Here is a 12,315-nt window from a genome sequence, read left to right as displayed (position 1 = left end):
AAAAGACTGGTAGGTCAATTGCTTGATTAACTGTCAATTCTGAAATAACCTTGGGCAGAAAGGAAGGATTAGTCTGAAGTGATGCTCTGTCTTTATGGAATACCATGTAAGGGCGTTTAATGCATAAAGCCTGATGTTGTGAAATGCATCTGGCTGATGTGACAGCTACCAAAAATAGTGATTTCCAGGACAGGAACTTTAGGTCGCAAATAGAAGCAGGTTCAAAGGGCGATCATGTCAGGGATTGCAGTACTAGTGTTAAATTCCAAGGTTCGATGGAAGGGGGGGGGGTCTGATATGCAAGACCCCTTTTACGAAAGTTTTACAGAGACAATGGGAGATTAGCGATGAGTCTTGAAAACCATTATGGAAGTTTGAAATAGCAGCTAAGTGTACTGGAATTGTTGAGACTGCTGCTCCTGCATGAAGAAGGCTTGATAGATGATCCAAAATTACAGTAACAGGAGTTGAGCAAAGGTCTATTTGTCTGTGACGTGACCAAATAAGGAACCTGTTCCACTTACTGTGATAGATTTTCCTAGTGGATAGTTTATGTGAAGCCAGAAGGATATCACGCACTGGGGAGGTAAAGTTATTTTGCCTGGCGATTACCGGAAGTGAAGAAACCAAGATCTCAGCTTGAGACTGGATATGTTTGGGTGAGTCAACCCTTGTGGGTACGAGATTAATTCTGGAGTTGGATCCAGAATCCAAGGTTGATATATTAGGTGAAGCCAGAGGAAGGGAAATTTGTCGAGGATTATTCTGCTTCTCAGATGAAGGGCTTTCTTTAGAACTTGAGGAATCAGGAAAAGCATACAGAAGTCCCGTGGGCCAATCATGAATCAGAGCATCCCTCGGGGACTCTCCCTGCAAGGGGATTAGTGCAAGTAGCTGCTGCATTTGTGGTTTGCTGGAGAGGCGAACAGATGGCAGCAAGGCTGGCCTCAGTGGTTGAAAATCTTCACCTCAATAACAAGACTGAGGGACACTCGTAAGGCAGCAGGATACATATGCTCAGTTTGTCCAGAATCACGGTGGAACTCCTGAGAATATGCACTGCAATCAGAAAGCACTTGGAAGCTATCGACCATTGCCAAATTCTCATGGCTTCTCGGCACAACAGGTAGAACTTGGTTCCCCCCTTGTTTGTTGATGTACCAGACTACTGACATGTTGTCTGATTGAATAGCAACTGTCCCTAATGGAAGGGAGGATTGAAATGCTTGCTTGTAATCCTTGTAGTCTCATGTGAGATGTTACGACTGCCATGCACTTGGTGAACACATTGGAGGCTGTAGAGAGAGTCCAAAAGGCAGCACACTGAATTGGAAATGATTGGCTCCTAGCCAGAAGCGAAGAAATCAGCTGGAGCATTTGCCCATTTTTATGTGGTAATATGCATCCTGAAGATCTATTGAGCACATCCAGTCGTCTTTCTCAAAGAATGGAAGGACAGATTGAACCATGACCATCCGGAATTTCTTGTTTGATAAATTTGTTCAGGATGCTGAGATCAAGAATTGGTCTCCAGTCCCCAGTCTTTTTTGGCAATAAAAAGAATCTTGAGTAGAATCCGGATCCTATCTGGTCTGGTGGTACTGTCTGGATGACTTTTTTGAAGCAGCTTTTTAATTTCTAGTGCTGCCATTTCCCTTTGACTGGGTGAACATTGGGAATTCGACTTGGTGAATTTGGGTAGAGATTGAACGGGACACGGTATCCTCTGGTTATGATCCGTTGCACCCATAAATCTGTTTCGTTAGCCAGGCAGAACGGTGCAAGGAAAAAGGTCCCCAACTGCTTCCAGAGAAAAGCGATCAGGTCGCTCCTCAAGACTGTTGCTAGGGTTGTCCAGAGAACGACTCTCTGGAACCCTGGTTACGCTGACCCCTCTTGCCCTTGTAGGGGAGTCTTTTGGATGAGTTACCCCCTCTGCCCAGGGGAGTAAACTCATGCTTGTCATGGAAAGGACCCTGAGATTTTTTGTGCCACATCTTTCCACGCCTCTGGTTCCTAAAGTATGGCTGTTGAGGGGTGGAAAAACGTACGCCCACGGCAGACAGGGGTCTTGCCGTTTTCACACTTAGCCAATGTGTCTTTCATTTTCAGGCTGAAAAGGGAGAGGGCTTCTACTGGAGAGTTAAGGAAGGAAGATTTAAAGGGTCAACAAAGTCACAAAGGCATATCCAGGCGTGACATCTCATGACAACACCTGAACCCGCCTCTCTGGCTGCTCCTTCAGTGGCGTGAGAAATTAGACGCATGGAGGAGCTGGAAATAGATTCCAGGGTAGCTAGCCGTGAGGCAATTTTGCCTCGGACCTCGTCAGAGACCGCTCCCAATAAGGTTTCGGAGAGTTCATTGACTAGGTGTCTCTGAAGCCTGGTGAAGTGTGCAAATAATTCAAAGACCTAACAGCAAAGGCCAATGATGCAAAGACTCACTTCCCTAGCCTGTCCATCGCCAGAGATTCCCTATTTGGGGGGTGGACAGTTTGTCTCTCCTCGGCCAGTTCCTTTTTTGTGGCCGCACCAGCTTCGTGTCTACTGATGGCCCTTGGACCAATGTAGGTGCTGTTCAGGAGGAGATAAAATTTTGTCCGGCCTCCGTGGGATTGGTTCAATGTTATCAGGACTCTTCCATGCTCGCTGCACGATGAGTTCAACCACCTCAACTGCAGGCGGGGCCACCCAGGAGGTGGAGGGTCGAACATGAAAAGCCTGCAGGAACCCTGACTCCTCAGAGGAGGGATTGGTGGGCTTCCAGTCTCCCCTCTGTTTCAGTATTTCAAGGATGTCTCCAAACAAGGACATCAGGGGGTGACCATGGGGACTCCACCCCTTCATCGAAGTCTGTGTCCTCTGTGAAACTCCTCAGGTGAGTCTACGTGCTTCCTCTTGCGCAGCCTCTTACGTGGTACCTCTTCAGCTGGAGCTTCTGAAGAGGACTCCAAAGAAGGGGCACCCTGCAGTAGGGTATCCTGAGGCTCTTGTGCTCGACGTCCCGAAGCAATGGCTTGAGTCAGCTGCAGTTCAAAGGAAAGACATAAACTCTGATGCCAGCAGTTTGCCTACAGAGGCAAGGGCCATCTCCATCGCCTGGAAAGCCGGTCCATCCGAAGAGGGATGGGAGCCCGGAATCGAAAACAACAACCTCAGGACTGGGGTCACACCCCATTCTAATGGACCAGCTGTCAAGGAAGGAGTCTCAAGAGGACTCTGTACCAAAGGAACTGCTGGAACCATAGATGGCACTGTAGAAAAAAAAATCAGTGCCGTGCTAGGAACCGCAGAACCCATGGTCCAGTCGCGATCCTGAGAAAGGCTCAGTTCTCAATGAACCGAAGGCCAAAGCGTCGGCTCCAGAACCATGGTGAGATCCACGAGTGGAACCAAGGCGATTGTAGCCTTAGAGGTCATCGGTTCCAGGGGCTTCGATACCTGCACCAATGTCAAAGCAGGAGAATATGTTTGAGTCCATGGAGAAAGACTCAACTCCTACAGGGAGGAGAGTTTTGGAAGGTGTAGTAATCCCCCCTCGCCATCAGCAAATGATCCACAAGACACACCACATACAATTTCGAAAGGCTCCTGGTCGATCTAGTCGATATCGACAATGGGGAGTCAGGTCTTTCCAAGAAGGGGCTAAATTGCTGCCCAAAAAAAGGGATCCACCGTGGATGAATATCGGGTCCTGGCTGAGTGGTCCATTGGCACCAAAGTCTCTTGGGTGGACACTTGTATGAAAGGTGTATCTGGTGTGGGAAATCCTGGAATAACAATTACAGGCAGGCTTGGAGCCATGGTCAAGGCCGGTGTCGAGGACAGTACCTAGGCTGAGGATAAAGAAGATGGCACCAGGGTAGCCAAGACTGGTTTTAGTAAGGTCGGTTCAGAGAACGTAATCATCGGTGCCAAAACTGGCGCTGAAGATACAGATTTTGATGACGGCACCGTAGTCTGTACCACAGAGGAAGCCGTGGAAGTCAGTCTTGGTCTTGTAGTAGTCAATTTCTTTATTTTTGGTTTCGGTTCCTGCTTTCTGTCACCTGAGGATGATGAAGGAACTGAATGTGGTCTTCTGTGTTCTTTACTGGGAGGGGATGAGCCTTCAGACCCAGAGATAGCCTCTGAGAAGGGTGTCTTAAGGAGACCCTTCAGAATTAACTTATTTTTTCTTTCATTAAGGGTTCGGGAGCTAAACCCTTTGCAAACTGAAAAAGGAGGTTGAAGCGACAGATGAGGTACACCCAGACAGTACACACAGGAGCCATGGGTGTCTGAGTTCAGCATTTTGCAGCAGCACTGGTCGTATTGTTTAAAGCCAGAAGCTCCTTTCTTTTCCAACATAGTAAACTAAGCAGCTATCACAGAAAAAAATAGTAAACCGCAAACCAGGTAGTTTTAACAAGACAATTTTTTTTTTGAAAGAAAAGGAAGAAAAGTAAGAAGGGGAAGGGAAATACCAACAATGGTATTTGGGAGAAGTTACCTCAAGGGTAAAGGGAAAGGCCTATACCAATGATGGTATTAAAGACTACCTAAAAAACAGTAAGAAGCACACAATAGCAATAAAACACTAATAGGCAGACAGTGGGTAAATAATAAGACAGAGAGAGAATATCAGAAGGACGATAAGTAGTTTGAAACATTTCCAAAGTAACTTAAGCTGAAAGCTGGCCTGACACGGCTTTACGGCAACACGGCAAACGAGATCTGAGGCAACAGGGGGAAGGGCATTGTGTGTAAAAGCTTAGCTCGAGAGTTTTTTGGCTGGCACAAGCTTGTTACAAGGCTGACTCTGTTCCGAGGATGGAACCAACACCCATCAGTAAGGAATGAATGAAGATTAACTTCAGATTCCATGGTCTTTTCTGGGCTAATGCAAAACAGACATCTAACTAGGATATCCTTTAAGGGGTAGGTTTCCCCCATAAACAACATATTTAATTGACAAAGCAATATTCATTTTCACAACCATAGTCAGAATCAAACTGAGCCAAACAAACCAGGTGAAGAAAAATGAAAGGGGGGTTGGTTCTTCTCTAGCCGCTGAAAGCAGACCCATAGATGGACTGATCTCTGTGAAACATATGGTTATGCATAATGCATGGCACAAAAGATCTGAAGATGGCATCAGCTGAAATATGCTTTATAGCACTAATGTATTTTTGCCTTAATGGGAATTCATTTGCCAAATGCCTGGAAGGGTTGTAAAGCCTGAAGTAAGGCTGGCCATGTCCCCCCGCCCCCCAAAGAGCATCTCAAATGTTAGGAGTCAACCAATGAATCTAAGATGAACATCCACATTTATACAAAAGTATAACTTCCAATTTATATGCTACACTAACGTATACTGCAATGCTGTGCATCTCAGACTTTTGTACTTTATATGCTAAACTGTAATTCAATGCCATTTATAGAATGCAGAAAATTATCCAATTATGGAATTCACAGTATTCATTTTGACTTGTTCCTCACTCTTCTTAAAAACTGGCACCCATCACAAAGAGGAACACAAACAAATATTAAAGTACAAATACTGCCAGTGTTAACAAGAACTCTCTTACCTGTTGCCCCATAAACTCTTCCAGTTGGCCTGATGTTCAGGTTTACCGGTGGTACCCCATAACCTCTGCAAAAGAACAGATACAAAATGAGTTTTCAGAAAAATGAAACCAACAAATTTCAGTCATTTTTCAATCTAAGCTACCAGCAGCTAGAACACAAACACAGGACACCCATTCCTCCCACCTGGACCTACTTGACTCCATCAAGGTACCCCCTAACACCCTAATCCTTGGTGACTTCAACTACCCCACCATAGACTAGGTGAACTATTCCTGCGCTAATGCACTCAGACTTGATGAAGTCAAGGAATTGTTGTGTAACGCACTAGACCAGCGCATCTCATCCCCCACCTCACAAGGGGTGATAACATTCTGGACTTGGTTCTCACTAACATGGGCGACCACCGCACCACTCCCATAGTATGTTCTTCCCTGGTGAGATCAGAGCATCAATATGTCTCATTCGAAGTTTCTATCCCCCCCACCCCCACCCAACCAGGCTAAAAAACTTCTCAAAAGCTGACTACAACTTCCTAAGTGAGGGTATCAGTAGCTTCACACCACCACCATCCTCAGAGAATGCTGACAACTATGCTGAACAGTACACCAATGCAGTATACAAGCATCTGCACAACTGCATGGACTCGGCCATACCCAACAGAACTAAAACCTGCTCCTCAAGGAAACAGAAATTTGTCTGGTGGACAACCTCTATCAACAGCCTTTACAACAAACGGAAGAAACTGTCATCCAAGAGTAAAAAGGAACAAATTCCAAATTGGAAAAACTCTCTCCTTAGCCTCAACAAGCAAATTAGATCACCAGTGAAAATATCCAAAGCCAATTATGAATCGAAACTAGTCTCCAAAACAAAGTGAAGCCACAAAGCTTTCTTCAGTTAAGTCAGAAACCTCCATGGCAAAGCCCAGGTTTGTTCTGAATTAGTACTTAACGGTATCACTTACACTGATCCTGACGACTTGGCCAATCTGCTAGCAGACAGGTTCAGAGCAAACTTCACCAACCTGTCCCCTTCAAAGGCCCATTCAACATACTTGATACTTGTCCCGCACCTCACATCTCCATAAAGCAAGTGTTCACAAGGCCCTATCCAAGGCAAAGAATACAGCTTCCATGGGACAAGAAAGTATCCCAGGCTGTATTCTGCACCATCTCCAAGAAGAACTAGCTTTGCCATTGAGTATCCTATTCAATCACAGCTTAAGTACAGGCTTCATGCCAGCAGAGTGGAGAAAGTAAAGTTGTGTACACATCATAAATGCAGATGTTCAAGTGTATTCAGTGTTGCAGTCATCACATTTGGGTTATCTGCCTGCAGGTAGCCCTCAGCCGGCCTGAAAACCAAAGTCTTGGATTCCTGCGTCAGATGCGGTCTCTCCTTCCATGACATCAGGGGTATAAAACATGTAGTCAATGCCATTACGTCAGTTTTTCTTGCCCCAGATGTCAGGAGCCCTGACAATGGGAAGCAACTATATGTTATGGTACCCCTCCAACAAAAAGCAAATACACCAGAAAGCTTAAATACACCAAACAAGAAGGAAAGGTAGAGCCAAGAGAAGTCAGAGGGCTGGAGCGAGGGTAATCAGGACTGCAACAGTGAATACACTCGAACATCTACATTTATGGTAAGTGTACACAACTGTACTATGTTCTTCATGTTTCACTGTTGCAGTCATCACATTTGGGTTGATTCCCAAAGCTAAGGAAGGGAGGAGGAAGTTAGAGAGCATTAGGGCCAGCTATTAAGCCCTGTAAGACTGCAGTGGCAAAACCAGCTCTGGATTTACAAAAAAATAGGCATGTGGTAATGTTTGGTGAAGGTATGTACAGAGCTCCAGGTAGCAGCTTCTAGGATGTCCCTGGTAGAGACACCTCTGAGAAAGGCTGTAGAGGTAGAAGCAGCACTGGTGGAATGTGATCTTATCCCCTGTGGGGTAGGTTTTCCATGGTGGTTACAGCAGAAATGAATGCAATGGTCTATCCACTTAGAAATGGCTTGCTTTGAAATGGCCTTCTCCTCTGCCCTAGCAGCAAAACCAACTAGCAGCTGTTCAGATTTTCTGAAAGGCTTATTCCTGTCCAAATAAAATCTAAGTTGTTTGTGCACATCCAAAGAGTGCAGAATTCGTTCTCCTATGTTTTGTGGATTCAGGAAAAAGGTAGGCAAATAAATGGACTGATTAAGGGCCACACTAGACTCCACCTTGGGCATAAAGGAAGGATTGGTCCTGAGCAAAACCCTGTTTGCATGGAAGATAATGAAGGGCTCCACTGCACGTGGGCCTGCAATTCGGACACTCTTCTTGCTGAGGTGATGGCTAGAAGGAAGGCTGTTTTTTAAGCGAGAAATTTAAACTCTGCAGTTGAAGCTGGCTCAAAAGGAAGGAGAGTGAGCATTTCCAATACAAAGTTAAGGTCCCAGGCTGGAGTAGGGGCTCTCCTGGGGGGGGTCTTAAATTTTTGGCCCCTCTGAGGAATTGCTTTAGCAGGGGGTGAAAAAAGGGGGGAGGTTCAGTATTACAATGTGCTGAAATGGCAGAGGCATGAATTTTAATAGACAAGAAGGAAAGGCCCTTGTGGAGCATTTCTATTACGTACTGAAGAATATCAGGTAAGCTGGGCACAATTGTGCCCATCCCCAGAGTCTGGCTCCAGGAACAGTATCTTTTCCACTTTACAGCATAGGATTTTCTAGTACTAGGCCTCCAGAATGACATCTAGCACCTGCTTACTGAGGGATGCTATTGCAGTGCTCAAGGAATTAACCAGGCTGCAAGGTTTAGGGTTTGAAGCTGAGGGTGAAGAACCTGGCCCGCCTGCTGGGACACCAGGGAAGGGGTCTGAGGCAGGTGCCATGGTTCCAGCAGTGTCATACTGCGCAAGAGGGGGCACCAGTGCTGGCGTGGCCAGTCTGGTGCAATCAGTATTGTCCTTGGTTTGTCCTGTTTTATCTTTAGCAGAACTTTCGAGAGGAGAGGCAGAGGGGGAAAGGCATACACGGAGAGGCTTTCCCAGGTAAAGGACAGGGCATCCATTTTTCAAGCTTGACTGTGGGAAGTTCTTGTGCAGAATTTGTCCAATTGGTAGTTTTGAGGGGAGGCAAACAGGTCCATCTCTGGCGTCCCCCATTTGTTCCTCAAGAGGTGGAATATTTTTGGCTCCAGTTTCCATTTGTGTGGGTCCATGAGGTTTCTGCTTAGGTTGTCTGCCAGTGAATTTAGCTTGCCTGGCAGGAACTGAGCTTGTAGGTGCACTTGGTAGCTCAAGGCTGTGTTCCACAGAGCCATGGTTAATCTGCAGAGAGGGTACGAGTGGGTTCCTCCCTGCTTGTTTATGTACCACATAACTGTGGTGTTGTCTGTCTTTACCAATAATTGTCCTGAAAGAATTTGGTCCTTGAAGGCGGTCAGGGAATTCTGTACAGCTAACATTTCTTTTTGGTTGATATGCCGCTGCATCTGTCTTGGGTTCCACTTGCCCTGAATGCACTGCCCTGCCAAGTAAGCCCCCCCATGCAATAGTCTGATGCGTCTGTTGTTAGGGTTTGGGCAGAAAGGGGTAGAGTGAAAGGGAGCCCTTTGTTGTGGTAGCAGTCCTCTGCCCACCAAAGGAACTCTGTCTTTATACAAGGAATGATAGGAAACATTGATTTCGGGTCCTGAGAATGTTGACACCATAGGCTTTTTAGATACCACTGCAGTTTCCTCATATGCAGTCTTGCATATGGAATTAGTAGAATGAAAGAGGCCATGAACCCCAGGGCTTGCAGAATTTTCCTTGCAGATAGCTGGGTCTTTGTGGCCAGTAGCTTGAAGTAGGTTGTTAAATAAACTCGTTCTCTGGAGTGAGGAAAGCCATCTGGGAAGTTGTATTCAAGCTTGTTCCCAGGAATACAATTTGTTGGCAGGGAACTAGGATTTATTTTCATGTATGTTGTATCCCAGTGAGTTTAGAAGTTTCTTTACAAATGCCAGATGTTTCAATAGCAATTCCTGGCATTCTGCCTGAATCAGACAATCGTCCAAGTATGGGTATATTTGAATATTTTTCTGCCTGCAAAATGCAGTGGCTGGAGCTAGACACTTTGTGAATACCCTGGGCACAGTAGATAAGCCAAACGGAAGTGCAGAGAAAGTACAGCTTTGTACCTACCATAAATGTAGATGTTCGAGTGTATACCCTGCTGCAGTCATCACACTTGGGTTATCCTGTTGTCAGGCGGTCCCGCAGTCGGCCTGAATTCCAAAGTCTTGGTCCGGCGTCGGTTGCTGTCGCTTCTTCCCTGACGTCAGTGTGCCAGGGGTATATTATGATGCATCCGACGCCATTTTCTTCAGTTTTTCTTGCCCCAGATGTCAGGTGCCCCCAAAAAGGTGGTCAGTAAATATTTCCAATCTAAAAAGTTTAGCACAAACAAAACATCCCTCCAGCTATAAGCAAACACATCACAAAGGTAGTATCAGGTTTTAAGGTATTGTAAAGTTTTAGTTAGGTCAGAGGGGATGGAGGGAGGGAGGGCAACCAAGACTGCAGCAGGGTATACACTCGAATATCTACATTTATGGTAGGTACAAAACTGTACTATGTTCATCGTGTTACCCTGCTGCAGTCATCACACTAGGGTAGAATCCCAAAGCTAAGGATGGGAGGTGGAGTCAAACAGGGTTAGAAGAGGCTAGAAGGCCCTGCAGAACTGCAGTGGCATAGCCAGCTCTAGTCCTTGAGTAAAGTAGTAAGTGGTAGTGTTTGGTGAAGGTGTGCACTGAACTCCAAGTTGCAGCTTCCAAAATATCCTTGGTTGGCACCCCCTGAGGAAGACTGTAGATGTAGCTGCTGCCCTGGTAGAGTGGGGCCTTATGGTAGCAGGAAGTGGTTTTCCATGATGGGTTTAGCAAAAACGAATGCAATGTCCTATCCATTTGGAAATGGTCTGTTTTGATATAGCCTTCCCTTGTGAAGCTGCAGCATAGGATACAAAGAGCTGGTCAGATTTTCTGAAAACCTTAGTTTTATACAAGTAGTAACATAGTTGCCTATGAATGTCCAAGGAGTGCAGGAGTCTTTCTCCTTTGTTCTGTGGATTTGGAAAGAAGGTGGGTAAGTGAATGGTTTGATTTAGAGCCACACTGGATACCACCTTAGGCATAAAGGAGGGATTACTTCATAGAGAAACTTTGTCTTGATGGAAAAAGAGGAAAGGCTCCACTGCCATTAGTGCCTGAAGCTCTGAGACTCTTCTGGCTGAAGTTATTGCTAGCAGCAGGGAAGTCTTCCATGACATAAACTTTAGGTCAGCAGAGAAAGCTGGTTCAAAAGGAGGTAGCGCAAGTTTTTCCAGAACAAAGTTGAGGTCCCAGGTTGTAGGTGCACTCCTGGGGGGCCTGATGTTTTTGGCTCCTCTGAGAAACTGCCTAAGAAGCAAGTGTGAAAATAAGGGAGGATACTTGTTGTAGTGGGCTGAAATAGCCGAGGCGTGGATTTTAATAGATGGAAAAGAAAGTCCTTTGTGCAACATCTCAGTTAAATACTGTAGAATCTGAGGTATGTGAGGCTGAAGGGTATTTTGGCCTTTAGCTTGGTTCCAGGCGCAAAACCTTTTCCATTTGTCCGAGTAGGCCTTCCTGGTGCTGGGTGGGCCTCCTAGCTTCCAGAATAACATCCATAATTGCTTCAGGAAGAGGAGCTGGCTGGTTGCTTAGGTGATTTGCCATGCAGCCGAATTTAAGGTTTTGAGCTGGCTGTGTAGAATCTGATTGTCTTGCTGTGTGAACAAATGAGCAATTTGTGGTAAAATCCAAGGTGGGCCCCTGGGCCATATTCCTTAGTAGTGGGTACCAGTGCTGGTGTGGCCAGTCTGGGGCTATGAGCATCAATCTGGGTCTCTCCGTCCTGACATTCAGCAGCACCTTTGTGAGAAGGGGTAATGGACGGAAGGCATATACTGTCAGGCTTTTCCAACTGAATGAGAGTGCGTCCACTTTCCAAGCTTGATGGTGAAGCGTCCTTGTACAAAATTTTGTTAGCTGATAGACCTGTTTGCCAGCCCCCAAAACTATGTCTGGGTGGCCCCATTTTTGAGTTATCATTGCAAATACTTGTGGATCCAGTTTCCACTTGTGGGGATCCATGATGTTTCTGCTGAGATAGTCTGCCAATGCGTTATTTTTTCCTGGCAGGAATTGAGCTTGTAGCTGAACTTGGTAAGCCAGTGCTGTGTTCCACAAGGTCATTGCTTGCCTGCATAGAGGGTAGGAGTGTGTACCCCCTTGTTTGTTTATGTACCACATTACTGTGGTGTTGTCCGTCCTTATTGTAAGCTGTCCTGGATGCAAGCGGTCCTTGAAGGCTGTCAGGGCATTCTGTAAAGCTAGCATTTCTTTTCGACTGATGTACAGATTCCTTTGATCTGCAGTCCATATGCCTTGAACGCACTGTCCTGCCATGTGTGCCCCCCAGGCATAGTCCGATGAATCCGATGCATCTGTTGTCATAGTTTGCCTGGCTGGGGGCAAGGTGAAAGGCTGACCCTTGTTGAGGTGACATGCCTGTGACCACCATAGAAACTCTTGTTGAAGGCAGGGAAAGAGATATTGTGTCCAAGCTGTGGCTGTGTTGAGACCATACGCTTTTTAGGTACCACTGTAATTTCCTCATATGCAGCTTTGCAAATGGTATTAGTAGTATGCAAGATGCCATGAAGCCCAAGGCCTTTTTGCTTT

The 12,315-nt window shown here is 45.9% G+C and overlaps 1 protein-coding gene across 3 annotated transcripts in view; it reads right to left on the bottom strand.

Annotated features, from left to right (window-relative positions):
* Positions 1–12,315, bottom strand: part of FIP1L1 (factor interacting with PAPOLA and CPSF1) — a gene marked incomplete in the record, with an annotated part of 1,650,449 nt that overhangs the window by 1,526,362 nt on the left and 111,772 nt on the right. For all 3 annotated transcript variants that reach the window (XM_044061425.1, XM_044061426.1, XM_044061427.1), the window contains 1 exon segment: positions 5,573–5,637. In XM_044061425.1, the coding sequence (XP_043917360.1) occupies positions 5,573–5,637 (65 nt within the window).

The sequence above is a fragment of the Protopterus annectens genome, chromosome 2.part0, assembly GCF_019279795.1.
Source record: "Protopterus annectens isolate FY-2018-M chromosome 2.part0, PAN1.0, whole genome shotgun sequence".
In the NCBI taxonomy this organism is placed as follows: domain Eukaryota; kingdom Metazoa; phylum Chordata; order Ceratodontiformes; family Protopteridae; genus Protopterus; species Protopterus annectens.
Note: the sequence above shows the minus strand (reverse complement) of the source record. Positions and strands in the feature narration are given on the sequence as shown.